General features: G+C 40.2%; 1 protein-coding gene across 1 annotated transcript in view; it reads right to left on the reverse strand.

Moving 5' to 3' along the window:
• Nucleotides 1–6,028: 6,028 nt before the first annotated feature.
• The window catches only part of MTPN (myotrophin), a 43,993-nt gene continuing 31,120 nt past the window's right edge, over nt 6,029–18,901 (reverse strand). Inside the window, exon 4 of the mRNA XM_063445300.1 lies at nt 6,029–6,427. Coding sequence (XP_063301370.1) covers nt 6,341–6,427 — 87 coding nt within the window. The 3' untranslated portion in view covers nt 6,029–6,340. The remainder of the gene's footprint in view (nt 6,428–18,901) is intronic.

Consider the following 18,901-nt stretch of genomic DNA (forward strand, 5'->3'; position numbering starts at 1 on the left):
TTGAAACGTAGACACCCCGAGGTATTGTATATGGAGTGCCTTAAAGCCTTTGATGCAACCGTTCTAGCCCATTATATATGAGAAAGTGTGCGGTTGTAATTTTTCAATGTTAATTTTTTACACTCACGTTGCTTTTTGACTGTGATTTAGGGGAGCCTGTTAGTTATTGCAAGAAAATACTCCAGGTTGCTTTTTGCAAAGCCTCCTGAGTACACCCATGCCCTCCATACACAGGGTAAACGTAACCAATAGAAAACTAAACGGCAAATGTTAAAAAATAAAATAAAAAAATGGACCAGTGTGTGGTATCGTTTGAAGCAGTCCCCAATGCAGAGTCCAGGCTGTCCATGACAGTAATATATGGTATATTTTCTTTGCCACGTCTTAAAACAGACTTTTTGGGGAATTTTTCTTTGCTGCAGTAAAATTTAAAAAAAAGTTGCATTCCGTGGTTTGCTTTTTTGAACAACAAAAAAGGCGTTGTGGGTTGCAATCTGCATTAAGAAGATTGCAACCTTTTTGTACCAGACCCCTGTCTTCCGTTTATTTAGGTAGGGCTGCAACAGCTGATCTGCCAGATCAACCCCACCCATATGCCGTTATAGGCCTTGATGCACACTGGCTTCCTTGTGCTCTCAGCTCTGCCACGTACAGAGACCTGCACAGTCCTCTCTGTGTAGATGGTGGTAAGAATGTACACATCCTTCTTGTCTCTGTACTTAACTGCCAACAACTCCTCTTGGCGCAGAGCGGAGTCCCCCCCCCCCCCCCTTCATAGCCAGGTGCGTGCAAGTTGTCCTGGGAAACCTGCACGGTTCTTTATTGTACCACAAGCTACTGTATCAAAACAATAGGGACAAAGAGACACTTGTTTAAAAATGGTCTGTATACAAGTGGCATCCTTTGTTCATCAGGGGGAATATCAGGTCCCAGACAATCTTGCCACTGGTTACCATATGTTATGGGCACCCTGGAGGGTCAAGGTGGCTATCCTTTCCCTCGTACACCCAGAAGGCCTGAGTATACCCAATCTCGCTATCACACCTTTACACCATACCTGGAGCGCATGGAAGGAATATACTGCTAGAATCCCAGCCTTCCCTTAAACTTCTTCAGGGTTTCATCCACGCATATATTCCTTCCAAGTGTATAAGCCTCTGCAAACCTGGCAGCGAAATGGGTAATCAGGGGGCAGATTTTATACAGGCTGTCAAAATGGGGATGCTTCCTCAGGGAGCAAAGGCTGTTGTCGCTGAAGTGCATGAATTGTAGAATAATTTCATACCTCTTCATCGACATACACTGGTAGTAAATTGGGGTACTGCTCCAGTAGGAGCGGATGGAGGATGACTATCAGCATAGTCAATGCCCAAAATTTGTTTAATTATGGCACATCGATGTGGGCCCATTGCTGCTTTGCCAAAAAAAGGGTCAGGCTTTGCAGCACGGAACTGATAAGCATATAATTAGTTTGGGCAATAATGTTCCCCAATACATCATCGCCCAGAAACACCTCCATAAACAGCTGAGGGCTAAATCCTGCGACATCCACATTGATGCCAGGATTTGCAGTGAAGGGTGGGATATCTGGCCTCTGGCAATGAGGCATTACCCACTCCTCAGCAGTACTGCCAGCTGGAGCAGCACATCTCCTTCTGGCAGGGGGACTAGCAGCCACAGATACATCATAACTAGATACACCACTAGCAGCAGACACTGTATCTAGTGATGTATCTGAGCACCTGGAAGGGTCAAAATCAGACATAGGCGTGTCAGACTAACGCAAGGATGGCATACGCCTCCTCAGCACTATACGACCTCTGTGACATGATCACAATCACTAAAACACAGATCTTTCTCCCTCTCTCAATAAAACACAAGTGAAGAGAGGGAGGGAGATCAACAATGATCAGAGTCAATATTTACTAATATTGACCTTATCAGACAAATGATGATCATAGTTAGAATAAACATTGTTATAGGGGCAAGCTCTGATTGAATGTCCCTAGCCTGCTTCTATGATGAGGCAGGCTAGGGACACCCCCAGAAGCCCCATGATGCACTGCCTTTAGAAAGGCAGCACCATCATGGGAGTCAAATGGCGGTGGGAGGCGGAAGGAGGTTATAGCGTACATTTCGTTATTTGTATTAACTTCACGGAGTGCCTCAACCCCTCGAGGCACTCAGCACAGGCAGAGCATCGGAAGCCTGCCACGATCACCCGGCACCGGCAGTAAGGAGAGGTATTCCACGATGCCTCACTTTAATACCATTATAGCGGCTGGAAGCAATCATGATCGCTTCCAGCGCTCTAATTAGCCGCGGACGTATCAGGTATGTACGCGGTCCTTAAGGACCGTTTTTTGTTGGACATACCTGATACGTCAGCGGTCGGGCAGGGGTTAATAAACATAGAATATGTGAAAGGTTTCAGGCGATCAGCATAACTGAAAAATCCTTTGCTCTTTCCCAACTGCAAATGTACTGACATATGTTTCTTATGCAAGGTATACTTTGCTCATATTTTCTAATGTATTCATTTTTGATTAAAAAAAAAAAACCCCCCAAAAAAACATTGGTAATCACTAGGAATGTATAGTTTAACGTGTAAAAGAAATGGTTCAGAGAGAATCATCTCTTATACACATATCTATTATACACATAAATCTTTTTTTTGTACCACCTTATGGAAGAAACAATGGATGGGCTGATTCGACCCCGGTTAGACTGCATTGTTCTTCTCAACAAATCCAAATGTGATGATAATATGAATAAACACAAACTTAAGGCCAGTGTTCAGCGCCACAATAAACAATTAGATAAAATAGGGTTAAAACGAGTTAAAGGGATACTATAATCACCAGAACAACTACAGCTTTTTGAATTTGTTCTGGTGAGTAGAATCATTACCTTCAGGATTTTTGCTGTAAACACTGTCTTTTCAGAGAAAATGCTGTGTTTACATCACAGCCTAGTGATAACTTCACTGACTACTCCTCAGATAGCTGTTAGAGATCCTTCCTGGGTCACAGCTGCCTAAAATGCATCCAAACATTCAGTGTATCCACCCTCTGCATGCAGACACTGAACTTTCCTCATAGAGGTTCATTGATTCAATTCATTTCTGTGAGGAGATGCTGATAGGCCAGGGCTGTGTTTGAATCATGCTGGCTCTGCCTCTGTCAGTCTCAGCCAATCCTATGGGGAAGCATCGTGATTGGATCAAGCTACCACTTCTGCTGATGTCAGCAGGCAGTGGGCAGGTCAAAAGGAAACCGTGAAAAAGCCAGCAGCTTCAGGCTTGAATACAAGTAAGATTTACTATATTTTAAGGGAGGCAAGGGGGGGCTAGATGGTGGTTTAAACCCTATAGGGTCAGGAATACATTTGTGTTCCTGACCATATAGTGCTCCTTTAATTGTTTCCATACACTTTGTGAGAGGTATAACGTGTGTGTCTACTAACAATTTGGCTGTAAGCTAAACAGAACATAACCAATCTGCAGTTATTTCTAATGTTCCTAACACAATCATTGGATTGGCTTTCCTTTCATTTTGAAAGTGTGTGTTCTTATGATCAGCAATGATTAAAGTTTGCTGAGAGTGGGCAGGAACAGCAAAGAGTAGGATAGCATTCCACCAACACCCACCATCACCTCCAGGAAATATACAGTAATTTAATTTAGCCTCTGGTGAACTTTTAGATAATCGGTGGTGGTGCTAAAGTCCAGTGAGTATACAGGTTAACATATATTGACCTGCTGCTTTAAAAGTAGCAGATACCTTTAGTTTTATGCAGTTTAATGTAGTTGACACTACAATTACCAATTGGTTACATGTGCTTAGTGTAGATCAGACAAAATATAAATATCCATTAATCAGACAATAGTGCATGGCATGAAACATTTAAAATACAAGATACAGAAATGAAATAATACCATCACAAATGGGTGAAAGTTAGATCAAGTCAAAATTTAATTTAGCCTCTTACTACTGTGACAATGAGTAGCAGCTTAGTTCAGGCAGAATAAAAAAATAAATTGCAAATATGGGAGTTGGTCTGCAACATACTAACAGCAGAATAACTTCATTAAGTGATTAAAAATAACAAAACAAAAAAATCTTTTGTCTCAATTTGAAGGCCTCTGCGTTTCCTTTTGATGATGAAACAGTCAAAGAAATTAATAGAAGCCCTAGTGTGAGTCATACATTCATGATCTAAATATAAAAAGTTATGTCAAATAAAGGAATCTAGTTTAAAGCAATTTCCGTGTAGAGAGAATAAGGAGATATAAAGCCACAGAAGTAACAAATGGGCTCAATTCCTTTGCTTGCATGTTTTATACGTGATTACTGAAACCAGGTAATCGATCATGTGCTTAACAACATAGAGGTTTCGGTTAATGTATGAGGGTTATTGTTAATGCATATATCCAGGATGTCATTATATGATGGTTGGAACAATAATTATTTGACCATCGGTGGATTGCACAAGCTACTGTGTTCAGCTGGGTTCCCCTTTCTTGAAGTTGCATTGCTCCCAAATAATTTTCTACCTTACATCATAATTCCCCACCCCCCAAAAGGTAAACATTTCAAAAATCACTGCAATTATATAATTGTCATGTTACTTAAATGAATGATGTAATAAAGAATAAAGGTCTGCCAACATACTGTAGAATATAAAATATAGGCTTCAGCAAAGCAAAAATGGTCATGCAATGCAGACAATATTAACTAGTTTACTATGGATATTTTACAATAAACTTTAAACAGAACGAAAACTGCAAAAAAAAGAGTCATGGTGAAATCAGAGGTTCTTAACTCCTTAAGCTGAGAAGCACAGGTGGGTCACTATGCTATTAGTGTACCCTCATAAATAAGAACAGATGAGACCTCAGGCAATGGACCACAATACATTGCCCTGGGGAAGGCAGTAAACAAGTAAGACCTTGTGACACTGGGCAGATCTTAACAAGGCAGACTTGCAAACCTTATTTGTTCTATAGTCCATGTTGTTACAAACGAAAAATGGATAACTGATGAATAACTTTACATAGCTAATGCCATGTAAATATTTGGGTGCCTAAAAAAAAAAAAAAAATATTAAAGACCCCTGACAAAACCACTGGCATGTAATATTTTATATTCTACAGATTTCTGTCTCCTGTTAACCAAAAGTGGTGATTTCCATGCAAGCTGCCCAAGCATAAAATATACTTTAACTTTTTTTGATGTAGATAGTAGAAGTACAAGAAAAACTGCATATTTTAATATCTGTGTAATCAAATAGAACAGACAAATGCATGTAAATATGGTTATATGAATGGAACATAAGGTTGCCATCATTGCATGGGGTCGAGGGATACCATTGATCGAGAAGTTTGAGAGGATTAAAATGAAATCCCAAGAAAATTTAATTTGTTAAAAAGTCACTTTAAAGCAAGAGGAGAGGTACCTTGTACATCAAATCTCCCAAGATAACAGTGTTGCTGAAAATGACTCTTAAATAGGCCATTTGCACTGGGTGGCTGGTGCTATTTGCAGATGGTCTGAAGCAAAAAACACCTTAAGCAAGAAAAAGACAAGTGAAACAAAACGGTCTTCCATGTGAAAGGGCATTTTGTAACATTTAGAAAAAAGAAGTTCTGCCAAAAAAAAGCAAAACAACCCCTCACTCCCCCCAACTGAGAGAATGGGTAAAGAAAATGTATTTTGCTCTGATTCAAAGAGCCATTTATGAGTAAAAGGAGTTTTAAAAAAAAAAAAAAATCTTACTAAAAAGTAATGCAAATTGCATCAATTAGAATAAACTTTTTTTCATGAAATTATGTTACACAATGCTCTAAAATAGAAGATAATTTTCTATCATAGCCTTAGTTGTCTTTAAATGCATTACATGTTAATATATACAATACAGAGCTGGATGCAAAGGTAAACTGGGCGCGCGCATTTTCTGCAATCAGATTATAATTAGGGAACAATGTGTGGGTGTTAATAAAGAGGATTAAAATATCCTATACATTACATTTTTATTTCATAAACTGTAAAAGAAAATCACTCCATGATACATTTTAAGGGCTGGAATTGAGTGAGTTACATTCCTTTTTTTTTTTTTTTTTTAAACATCCCATGCTGTTTAAGACACCAGTAAAATCCCAGTTCATCAGTCTACAATCTTGCTTTGATTCAATCTAATTGAGGTTGATGCTCTCTGTTTTACCATACATCCTCCAACTTAAGGTGAGGAGATGAAGAAATTGGCAGATAGAAAAAGGAAAGACAGGCAGCAGTGAGAGGCCACACAAGAGGCAAACTGTGCAGGCAGAGAATCCAGTCCATCAATGAAGAAGCTCCTTAATAGCCTGGTTGTCTGTAGATTCCAGGGCATTGAGTCCATCTGGCCCTTTCACAGTCTTGTCAGCTCCCTAAGGAGAAAGGAAATGGGTTAATATAAAAGACACTCTATACAGATTTGAACTACTTACAGCTAGAGAAATTCAAAATATGGTTATTAAAACTATCCCCTTAAAGGAAAGTAAATAACCTTTCCTAGCATTCCTCCATAACTAAAAACGGTTGTTAATTAAGGAAATTAGGAAATGTGGAAATGTGAAAATGTTTTTCTAAGTATATGTTCAGAAAAATCAGGGTGAGAAGTCTGAAGAAGTCACAGTTGGGCAGGTTATCGGAATTTGTGCTGGAATGCAGATTCTGTGTGTGTTTTGCAAACAAATAGCAGTGTTGTATAGAGTTCTAAGAATATAACAAGCTTTTGATTCTGAAGTAGATTGTATTGCCTTGTGGGAAAACATTGCATTGTGGGATTGTTTGCCTTCCTCTGAATCAACAGCAGCAAAAGACATCTGGGACATTTGAACATGATGGACTTATGCCTTATTTCCAACCTCAATTACTATGTAGATAAAAATTCTGTCACAAGGAAGATGCAGAGGGCGTCCTACAAACTGACATTAATATAATTCGGCATTGATGTCCTCCCTGGCTTCCTTTTCCCAAGAATAACATTAAATCATTGAAGCAGAGACAGCTGCTTTAAACACTTTCATTAACTTTTAAAGGTATGAGGGAAGCAGGACTGTAAGCACCAGAGGGCACTATAATGCAATTATCATATCACTGTCAGGAATCTCATTGGAATGGATGGTCACACTTAGATTGGGATTCTTCCAACTACATCTTATTTTTCATGCAAAAGGAAATTTTAACTTGCAGGTATATTAATTTTATGGGTCTGTATGTCTATTTGGCTCAGGTAAGGTAATGAGTAAAGTCATCCCTATGGAAATCAAGGTTATATTTAACATACATTGCCTTAATATAACAATATATTGCCTTAAACACTGAATAAGAAGAATATAGAACATTGGACCCCAAAAATTAAAATGCAGGAGCCAAACATTAATAATTATCTTTCTGGGATGTGTAGAATATAGAATTCCTCCCCAGCCCCTCCATGTGTGTCACCCAACCCCTCCCCAGCCCCTCCATGGGTGTCATCCCCAACCCACCCCCCACCTGTACTTGCTCACTGCTCGCCGTGGTTCCCGGTCATACAGGAAGTGCTCTCGCAGTGGGTACTTCCTGTCAGACCACTCGACTACGCTACACACAGAGCTCTCCCCTCCTGCCGACAAGCGCGGTCCCTGGGCCCGTGCATCTGTGCACTGGCCCAGAGGCTGTGCAGGCGGCCCACGGTCGCGGCAGCTGCTGGGCCCCCTGGAGTGAGGGGTCCGGTCGCATCGGCGACACCTGCGACCGTGGTATGTATGCCACTGCTCTCCCCTTAATAAGAGCCCATATGTGCGCCTTGGCCCTCAGGTGTAAATGCCTAGTGTCAATTTGTGGGGTGACAGTACCCAATCTGGAACAGGACTGACTGCCAAATGTTGGTAAAATCCAACATTCCAATCCAATATTTATTTGAAATCTATATTTAAAAATCAAAAATTGTATAAACATGTATAAAAACAAATAAAAGGGAACTTATCAGTATGTGGTAGTTCAGTCCCTTTTGTGCCAAAACGCATTTCGCTGTTAAAGCTTCAGTTGGCTGTGATGTATTCCAGGTCCAAGAATCCATTTAAATATCCACGCTCTATTCATCTGTTGCGGTCACATGATGCATATCCTCCAATCGTTAAGCTTTATAGGCAAATTGCACTTACTATGATGTATGTAGTGGGTTTTTTTCATCCCGCCGGAAGTGAGGTCACTTCCTAGCAGTCTTTAAATATGTGTATCTTCATCTAAATCTACAGGAAGTGACGCAACACAAGTAGACTCAGCTGAAGATACACATTATCAAAGACTGCCAGCAAGTGACCTCACTTCCGGCGGGACGAAGAAAAAGAGTGGATACTTAAATAGATTCTTGGACCTGGAATACATCACAGCCAACTGAAGCTTTCACAGCGAAATGCGTTTTGGCACAAAAGGACTGAACTACCACAGACTGATGAGTTCCCTTCTATACATGTTTATACATTTTTTGATTTTAAATATAGATTCCAAATAAATAGTGGATTTTACCAACATTTGGCAGTCAGTCCTGTTCCGGACACTAGCCATTTACACCTGAGAGCCAAGGCACACATGGGCTCCCTTTTTTTGTTGTTTTTTTACGTTTTTGGTATATACAGACATACTGCATTATAATCTCCTGTTTTGTTTGCCTTGAGATCCTCATCTATCCAAGAAGGTGGGGTGCTGCCTGTAAAAGCACATCTGCACTACTATAGAGCCTCATCCTCCGGCTCTGAAGATTGTGAGTGTGTCAACTTATATTTACTTTGCATTCATCACCTTTAAAGTACCATCTGCACTAGATTTGTTCAGTTTTTTTCTCTTTTCAGATTACTCCACATCGAGATCTATATATTTTTACAGTAAGGGGCAAGCAATCATTTGCATATTATATATATATATATATATTTGCACCAAGACTGAACTCCTAATTCCTCCCTCTAGCACCATTTTTGCATTTTTTTTCTTTTTTGTCTCTGTTAAAGGCATCACTATCGCTCCATTACTTCAAGGTACATTTAACTCCAATCTTTCTTTTATCTCCACAAATTGGTTTCCCCATTCTGCCTCAACCATCTACTACTCCCTTCTTATCTCGACTACTGCAATAACAGGCTATCTGCCCTTCCTCTCTCCTGACTCTACTTTCTTCAACCATCATAAATGCCTTTACCAGGCTAATCCACCTTACCAATCACTCAGAATCTGTCACACCTCTCAGTGAGTCCCCTCAAGGCTCTTCATTAGCAGAAGAACTAAATTCAAGTTTCTCACTGTGACCTACAAAGCCCTTACTAATGCTGCTCCAAACTACTGTCCTCAATAAAAAATAAACCAAATATACTTTCAGGGCTACATACAGCTTATCAGTCAGCCTGGGCATAAATGATTCATAAATGGGTCTCTGGTATGAGCAGGAATTTAACCTTACTCACATCACAACTTACAGCATTAAGTCCCAGGATAGTTAGAATGTAATACATGTTCTAATATTGTTAAAGGGACACTCCATTGCCCAAATACAAAATAAATACAAATCTGAATTTCTGATGCTCTGAAATTTGCACATTTTGGAAAAACATTATAGACTGTATACAAGTGTTTTCTTTCCCAGATATTTGATTTTTTTTTTGTAGAATTGTATGTGATAATGTTCATTATCTATAAGGTGTGTATAAATTGCCTAAATGGTTTATACCACTTTGTGAATGATAAGTCTATGGATATTGGCTTGGTGAGATGAAACAAAAATGTATAAAAAAGACATATAGACATACCCCAAATGAAAACGTGCATGGTTTAACTATGCATTGTATTATTGGGGATATATATATATATATATATATATATATATATATATATATATATAAATATAAGATATAAGAGCAGCTTACAAAACCTGAAGTTCTCCTGTCTGAAGCCTTTGCAACCCCTCCCCTCACCCCCCTCTAGCTGTCCAATCACAAACTTCCCAATCCATCTCAATAAGAAGTCTTTGCAAAGTAGGAGCTCTGTGCAATTGCTTCCTCTTGAGTTTAGCTCTACTGAGCTAACCAAACCAGAAAGTAACATTACCTGTTGTCAGCTTGAAAGCTGCACTTTTTACAAAGCTTTTCAGCAAGCTATAGTGCTTTAGGGGTCTGGAGTGTCCCTTTAAGTGGTTAATACTTACTGCTTCATTACTGCTGTTCCAAAAATCTCACCTGTTTCTTATCTACACCATTGGCCCTGCTGGTAAATATCTCCCAAAGTAGGATGAACCTTTCCTACGATGTGGATATATGCTGGCTACAGTAACAATTCTAAGGTACTTGATGACCAAGTTGTTGCCAAGTATCTGAAACAGTTGGCTGAGAACAGCACTCCATAATTATAATAGCATGAGTTGTAGATCTTGCTTGACTTTGTAACCAATAAAATAACCATGCTCACTAGAAAATAACAACTCTACAGTATCTCGAACAAAGAAGTAAAATGTTTTGTTCAGTCCCCGCTATGTAGATCGTTTAATGTTAAAAAAATATCTCCAATCTTAAACAACAAAAAAAAAAAAGTAACTTCACATATCTATTTTCTGGTACTGTGCCATAGAGTTTAAGGGTTATATTGCTTTTTATAAACAATAAAAAAAATAATTTGTTTCAGACGTTTTCTGCGGTGGCCGCTTCCGCAATGTACACTGAGTAAATTGCACTTATCTGACACTGGATGTCCTCCCGGAGTCCAACGTCAAATAAGATCCCCATAGGAAAACATTGAGTAATGCTTTTTACTATGGGTGGGTTTGAATGCGCACGCGCACACCCACATGCGCATTCGGCTCCTCTCGGGAGCAGACGTCGGCGGGGAGGAGAGGTCACCAGCGCCAAGAGAGCACGGTGATGGTTTAAGGTAAGTGGCTAAAGGGGTTTTAACTCCTTCAGCACCGAGGGACGGGGGCTCTCCAAGAGCTTATAGTGCCAGGAAAACGGGTTTGTTTTCCTTGCACTATAGGATCCCTTTAAAGGACCGTGGCACCCGACCGGGCCCCTGTTCAGTAGTAATTCCCCTGTGTGCACACAGTTTGGGAACCGTTGGTATAAAAGTATTGGGGGGAAAACATTACAGGCACACAAAAAACTCTTGTTTTTGTTGCGTTTGTCATTTCTGAAAGTTTATTTTTTTTACGTTTTAAACAGAAATTTGTGGAGAGTCGACAACAGACTTGAAATATTTAGACTATTGTAGAGTAAGAATTAAACTTTTTTTCCACCAACATTTCTATTTTGGCCAACAATTAGGTTGTCAACTTGTCATAACTGATGGTTTAGAGAGTAAATGCCCTAGAGCTCATGCAGAATTAAATTGTTGCTCACATAGCCAGCGGCTTAAATAGATAGAAAGGTTTGCTTTTAATAGTCAATAACAGTTCTCTGAATTACTATCAAATGGCAATATTCCTTTTGTCCTGTGGGTTCATACTGGGATCGAGAATAGATTGTGGTGGAGTCTAATAACTTTAGAAAATGCAGATTAAGGCAGAAATGTTGTGTGAAAAATTAAAAGCTTTCTTTGTACAAGAATTTGAGCACTATAAAAAGGATTATTTAAAGGACCACTATAGTGCCAGGAAAACAATAGTTTTCCTGGCACTGTGGGGTCTTTGGGTCCCCCCCACCCTCAGGGTCCCACTCTCGCCAGGCTAAAAGGGAGGAAGGGTGTAAAGTCTTACCTTTCTCCAGCGCCGGGCTCCCTCTGCGCTGGGGAACTCTCCCCCCTCTTCAGACATCAGCGATGAATGAGAAATGCTTTCCTATGGACGTCAGCGTCTTCTCAATATGATTTTCACAGTGAGAAGCGCCTCTAGCGGCTGTCAATGAGACAGTCACTAGAGGCTGGATTAACCCTATTTTAAACATAGCAGTTTCTCTGAAACATCTATGTTTACAGCTGCAGGGTTAACCCTAGATGGACCTGGCACCCAGACCACTTCATTAAGTGATTATTGATTATTAATGACAGGCAAAATTATTCTATACTGTGTCCAAAAACAAAACCACAAAACTAAACAAACGCAACTTTCAAAAGACGAAAAAAGCAGCCATGACTGGATTTCTATACATTTGAAGGACACAGCTGATAAAACTAGTTATGGTAACAGGAACACATTCTGGTAACTTGGATATTAATCTCAAAATGAAACTCAATGAAGAATAATCTTAATTAAATTCTGCATTTTTTATGATAGTGTCTTCTAGCTGTACCAGAGATGTCACTCAGATACAGTTGCAAGAAAAAGTATGTGAACCCTTTGGAATGATATGGATTTCTGCACAAATTGGTCATAAAATGTGATCTGATCCTCATCTAAGACACAACAATAGACAATCACAGTCTGCGTAAACTAATAACACACAAAGAATGAAATGTTGCCATGTTTTTATTGAACACACCATGTAAACATTCACAGTGCAGGTGGAAAAAGTATGTGAACCCTTGGATTTAATAACTGGTTGAACCTCCTTTCGCAGCAATAACTTCAACCAAACGTTTCCTGTAGTTGCAGATCAGACGTGCACAACGGTCAGAAGTAATTCTTGACCATTCCTCTTTACAGAACTGTTTCAGTTCAGCAATATTCTTGGGATTTCTGGTGTGAATCGCTTTCTTGAGGTCATGCCACAGCATTTCAATCGGGTTGAGGTCAGGACTCTGACTGGGCCACTTCAGAAGGCGTATTTTCTTCTGTTTAAGCCATTCTGTTGTTTATTTAGTTCTATGCTTTGGATCATTGTTCTGTTGCAACACCCATCTTCTGTTGAGCTTCAGCTGGTAGACAGATGGCCTTAAGTTCTCCTGCAAAATGTCTTGATAAACCTGGGAATTCATTTTTCCTTTGATGATAGCAATCCGTCCAGGCCCTGACGCAGCAAAGCAGCCCCAAACCATGATGCCCCCACCACTATACTTCACAGTTGGGATGAGGTTTTGATGTTGGTGTGCTGTGCCTCTTTTTTGCCACACATAGTGTTGTGTGTTTCTTCCAAACAACTCAACTTTGGTTTCATCTGTCCACAGAATATTTTGCCAGTACTGCTGTGGAACATCCAGGTGCTCTTGTGCAAACTGTAAACGTGCAGCAATGTTTTGTTTGGACAGCAGTGGCTTCCTTTGTGGTATCCTCCCATGAAATCCATTCTTGTTTAGTGTTTTACGTATTGTAGATTCGCCAACAGGGATGTTAGCATTTGACAGTGACTTTTGTAAGTCTTTAACTGACACTCTAGGATTCTTCTTCACCTCATTGAGCAGTCTGCGCTGTGCTCTTTACAGGACGGCCATTCCTAGGGAGAGTAGCAGTAGTGCTGAACTTTCTCCATTTATAGACAATTTGTCTTACCGTGGACTGATGAACAGAAAGGCTTTTGGAGATACTTTTATAACCCTTTCCAGCTTTATGCAAGTCAACAATTCTTAATCATAGGTCTTCTGAGAGCTCTTTTGTGCGAGGAATCATTCACATCAGGCAATGCTTCTTGTGAAAAGCAAACCCAAAACTGGTGTGTGTTTTTTATAGGGCAGGGCAGCTGTAACCAACACCTCCAATCTCATCGATTGGACTCCAGTAGGCTGACATCTCACTCCAATTAGCTCTTAAGAGATGTCATAAGTCTAGGGGTTCACATACTTTTTCCACCTGCACTGTGAATGTTTACATGGTGTGTTCAATAACAACATGGCAACATTTCATTCTTTGTGTGTTATTAGTTTAAGCAGACTGTGATTGTCTATTATTGTGACTTAGATGATGATCAGATCACATGTTATTTATTTAAATTTGTATTTTATTGGAGTTTCCAATTCCAAAAAACAAAATATCTGCACCAAGGTATAAGGTTACACAAGGTAGGTATAAAACATATGTATAACGCATATATAACATATAGCATATATATCAAAGCATATTAAGGTATCGATATATCGGTGTGCATTGTGGGCTATGTGTGGTGGTCTCTTGGTCCTTGCTCTGTGGTTCGTATATCCCAGTAGAGACCGTCGGTAACACTGTATGGTATACACATCAAGGCATACAAATTGGGCACGTGTGGGCTAAATGTTTAAGAGCTAAGAGCTAAGAGGGAGAATTAAGAAGGAAGGAGACCTGCTACTCTTATGTGTGGTCTCTGCAAAAGACAGTCTCGTTGGGTGCGGTATGTGGTAAAATATGATAAATTATGTGTCAAGGTATAAGGTGACAGGATTATATATGTATCATAGACAACATATAATATAGACAACTCGTATATCAAAACATATATCAATACGTAGGTAGGTAGCAACATATCCGCGTGCAATGTGGACTATACATGTTAGCTTCTAGGACTCTGCTCAGTAGCAGGCATATAAGTGTAGAGAAAACCATTAACTCTTTAGTCCCGTGCACCAAGGAATATAAACTAGTGAACTATATGCTTAAGAGCCCATATGGAGACTTGCTCCCAGTACGTGTGGTCTCTTCAAAAGACTGTCTCGTAGGGTGGTGTGTGTATTACTCCTCGTACTCGCATGTAACTTAAACACTTAACTGAAAGGTATCAACTAACTTAAAGATAAATAGATTTTCTCTGGTTGGGGGCTAAGAGGTAGTCAATATGATTGTGTGGCTGCATTTGCTGTTAACTTTATAATGGGTTCATATTCATGTACTGTGGAATGTTGGGCAGCTATTATGTCTCGTTGCCAGGTAGTTAGTGGTCTTAGCGGACCGCTATGAGTAAGGTGTAGCTACAGGAGACGTGGTTTAGCCAGGGGGCGAGCTTGTGGGTTTAATGGTTGAATTCTGGTGAGTCCCTGTGTGCCGATCCCTGGCTTCTGGACTGTCGCTGGAATTATTGAGGTCGCTGTCAGTTTTTGGAGGAAAGTCTCTTGGTTCTCAGGAGATGAGAGGGTAATTATGTCATTACCCTGTGCTACTAGCAGAGAACCGTCCACTCCCCATCGGTATCTGATCCTTGCCTCTCTTAGTTGCTTGGCCACCGGTATCAGCTGACGCTTGACTGCAAGGACGACAAAAGGGAGGTCTCCGTATATGGCTATTTCGCAGCCTTCAAAGTGGATGGTGCCCAACTCTCTCGATTTGGCCATGATTGCGGATCGGGTTATAATGTCTCTAGTCGCGGCAATCACATCTCTTGGGGCATCCGCAGGGGCAGCTGCCGATTTGCGGACCCGGAACGCTGATGTTAGTGTTTCTGCGCTCGTGTTGCCTCCTATGCCTAGCGAGGCCATGAAGCGTCGAAGGAAGGGCAGTACAGCGTCCCCTTCAATATGCTCCGGAATGCCGCGGAGGCGGATGTTCCTCCTTCTGTGTCTGGACTCCATCACCAACATTGACTTGGTAAGTTTCTGTACTTGGTCCGTTAGTGCTTGCAGATTGTTGTGAGTCTCTTGCGTGCTCTGAGCCCTAGTTGCTTCTTTAGTTTCGAGCACTGCGACCCGTTTTTTGAGGGTCCCTATTTCCGTGCGTGTTCCTAGTAGGTCAGCCTTCCACACACGTCGCATATCCAGCAGGAGATTTTTAATGTCTCTCTTCGTTGCCGGTGAGGAGTCTTCCTCTGACTCCGACTCATTAGAGGGGGTCTCCTCCGACTGTGTGGTCTGGGCATCTTCCTCCTCTTGGTAATTCTCCAGGGCCTCATCTTCGCTAGGTGGGTCGGGCGCCATTTTGGCTTGGGCCCGCGGTGTAGGCCTCTCAAAGGATAATCTAATATCTTGCATTTTTGGAGCCTCTGCCTGGCGAGTTTTTTTGTTTTTTCGCCCCATGTTACCTTCCGTGTGAGGACGGGTGGCTTTCAGCGTGTTGAGGGTTTGATTTTCGGCGTTTAAAGCGCCTTTTTCTGCTATCTGGGACAGAGCTCTGTGTTAACACGTCTTCTCTGTTGCTCGGTTGGCCACGCCCCCCCAGATCACATGTTATGACCAATCTGTGCAGAAATCCATATTATTCCAAAGGGTTCACATACTTTTTCTTGCAACTGTATATCCGTTTCTGCAGCAATTAATATGAATTGTATTAAGTGCTAACATGTCAGTGTTTTTCAGTCACCATTTATGTAAATATAAAACATTCACTGGAGGAGAGTAATTTGTAAGAAAATGTCATCTAGCGAATATGTTTAACTTGAGTTCTGCCATCTTGCAACCAATTGAAATGCCATTCCTGCTCAGCCGGATTTGAACCCTAAAAAACAGTGTGCCCATTAACACACACAAAATTACATGACAATATAGTGTTCCTTTAAATGTGTATTCCCAACACAAAGTATGAAAACACCATTTAGGTGTCGGGCCTAAAAAAATATTTTACTCACCTTTTTCAATGCTGTGCTGGTCTCATCATGGCTGGCACCACCCATGCTCCACCTTCTTGGTTGGGATTCTCAATTTTGATTATCCCAGCCAATTACATGCTTTCCCATAGGAAAGTACTGGGAGGCTAATGTGCAAAACACCACTCTGCGCCATGTCTTCATATAGATGCATTACATGTATGCATCTCTACAAGGAACATTCAGCGCCTACAAGCAGGGCCCAGGAAGCACTTCTAGTGTGTCTAAATGACGGCCATTGGAGGTGTTTCTAGGAGGTAATATAAACACTGCCTTTTCTCTGAAAATGCAGTGCTTTCATTAAAACAAAGTGACAGACTTTACACACCAGAACAACTACATTAACCTCTTAAGGACTGACACAAATGTACACGTTTTGATCAAAATAAAACCTAAACAAAACTTGGAATTTGACTATATGTCTGTTCAACCGTAATTCACCTCTTATATTAAGTGTACCCACACTTGTTATATATAATTCACAAACACTGGCCAAAGTTAACGTTCATATTTGTGGGTGAAAAATGCAAAAAAACGAATTTAACACCAATTTTGGCCAGTGTTTGTCACTAAATGGCTACTAAAAAAGACTGGACATACCCCATTTGCAATACCTTGGGTTGTCTACTTTTGCAAATGGTATGCCACCATGGGGTAATTCTCATTCCTGGGCTACCATATGGTCTCAAAGGCAATGTAACCAATCTGGTGAATTTCAATGTGAAAAAAATGAAACACAAGCCTTTTATTTGACTAACTTTTGAAAACACCATAAAACCTATACATGAGGGATACTATTATACTCCGGAGACTTCGCTGAACACAAATATTAGTGTTTCAAAAATGTAAAACGTATCACAACAATTATATTGTCAGTGTGAGTGCCATTTGTGTGTGAAAAATGCAAAAACCATCACTTTCACTGATGATATCATCGTTATAATACATTTTACTGGTTTACAGCGAAGTCGCCCGAGTAAAACAGTACCCCCCTATGTACTGGTTTTATAGAGTCTTGGAAGGTTACAGGGTTAAATATATTGCTAGCATATTAAATTCTCTGAACTTTCTGCCTGGGTTATCAGGAAGGTCCCACAAATTGTGATTAATAAAATTACTTATGTAAAAATATTCCATAAATATATACGTAGAATTAAAAGATATATATATATATATATATATATATATATATAATCTAAGTATATATTATTTAATTTTACACAGTTTTTTTAACTTTATTAAACTTTATTACAGGCAGCAGGGGTACTACCGGTCATTCCAGGCACTTCCCCTGCTGGCACTGCTATTGACGGCTATTCCGTCCATGTGATCGTGAGGTCCGATCGGCAGGAGGGGGACTCCCTGGGATGTCAGGTAAGTCCCCTTGTTGCGATCGCAGTCAAGCAGGTAAGTACCCTGGACGGCGTGGATGTGCTATGCTGCCCGCTGGCGTTTAGAGCCGGGTCCCAAAAGACGCCATAGCTCGCCCACCGTCCTTAAGGGGTTAAGTTGTAGTTGTTCTGGTGAATATAGTGTCACTTTAGGCACAAACATAACATACTTTTCAAAAGTGCTAATGGAAAAAGGCTCAATGAAAAGAAGAAAAAATAAATAAAAAAGAAAAATAGTGTTATAGGACATGCATAACCAAACTGTACATTTGGAATTCTATTAGCACATACAAAAAAAAAAAAATATATATATAATAATTTGTAATTTCATTGATTTTCATTTAACATATTTAGTAGGCACTAACTGAAGGAAATGAGTTAAACATTTAACAAGACTGGCTAGCTGAGAGGCAGATTCAAGTAAGCAGCTCAGGTCATATGGATCTCTCATTGGCCGAGCTTGACCGTGTACCTTCAAAGACATTTTGTAAAAAAGAGTGTGTAGTATGTGGAGTTTGAGTCTGGTGAAAATGACAGCATGTTTATCAGAGTTCGTACCTCACTGAATTATTTCATATTACATACTTTAGTTTATTTTAATCCATTTGACATGCATAGGGTTAAATAGGGTGTATATCCTGTTTATTCTATCATTTTATAACTACTTTTTCTAAACTCTGTGTAGAGCTCATTGTCTGGTGTTAACATGTCTTATAATGAATGCTTGAAGACCTATCTGTCTCACTGCAGCAATCTTCTGATCATTTCCTTTCACTGCAAAAGTGCAAAGTTAAATCTGACATGCAAACCCTTCCCATGAAATTGCCAGGTACATAACGTGGGATGCTTGGCATGCATTCAGACTTCTTGCTGAACACTGATCTTTTCCTAGAAAGATGAACGGCTTTCTAGAATGTGATGTTATCTTTCTTCCCTGTGTCTCTGCTGCTAGACAGATCATTTATTACACTTCGCCAAAACTAATGGGGGCTCCTGTAACGACCTGCATATAGCTGGTGATAAAGGAACCTTAGCCAACCGGAACCAGATAGTATAATGAAAGGCAGGACAGGTGATAAGCTTTTAATATGAGCAA

Source organism: Pelobates fuscus, chromosome 3, assembly GCF_036172605.1.
Source record: "Pelobates fuscus isolate aPelFus1 chromosome 3, aPelFus1.pri, whole genome shotgun sequence".
NCBI classification, from domain to species: Eukaryota; Metazoa; Chordata; class Amphibia; order Anura; family Pelobatidae; genus Pelobates; species Pelobates fuscus.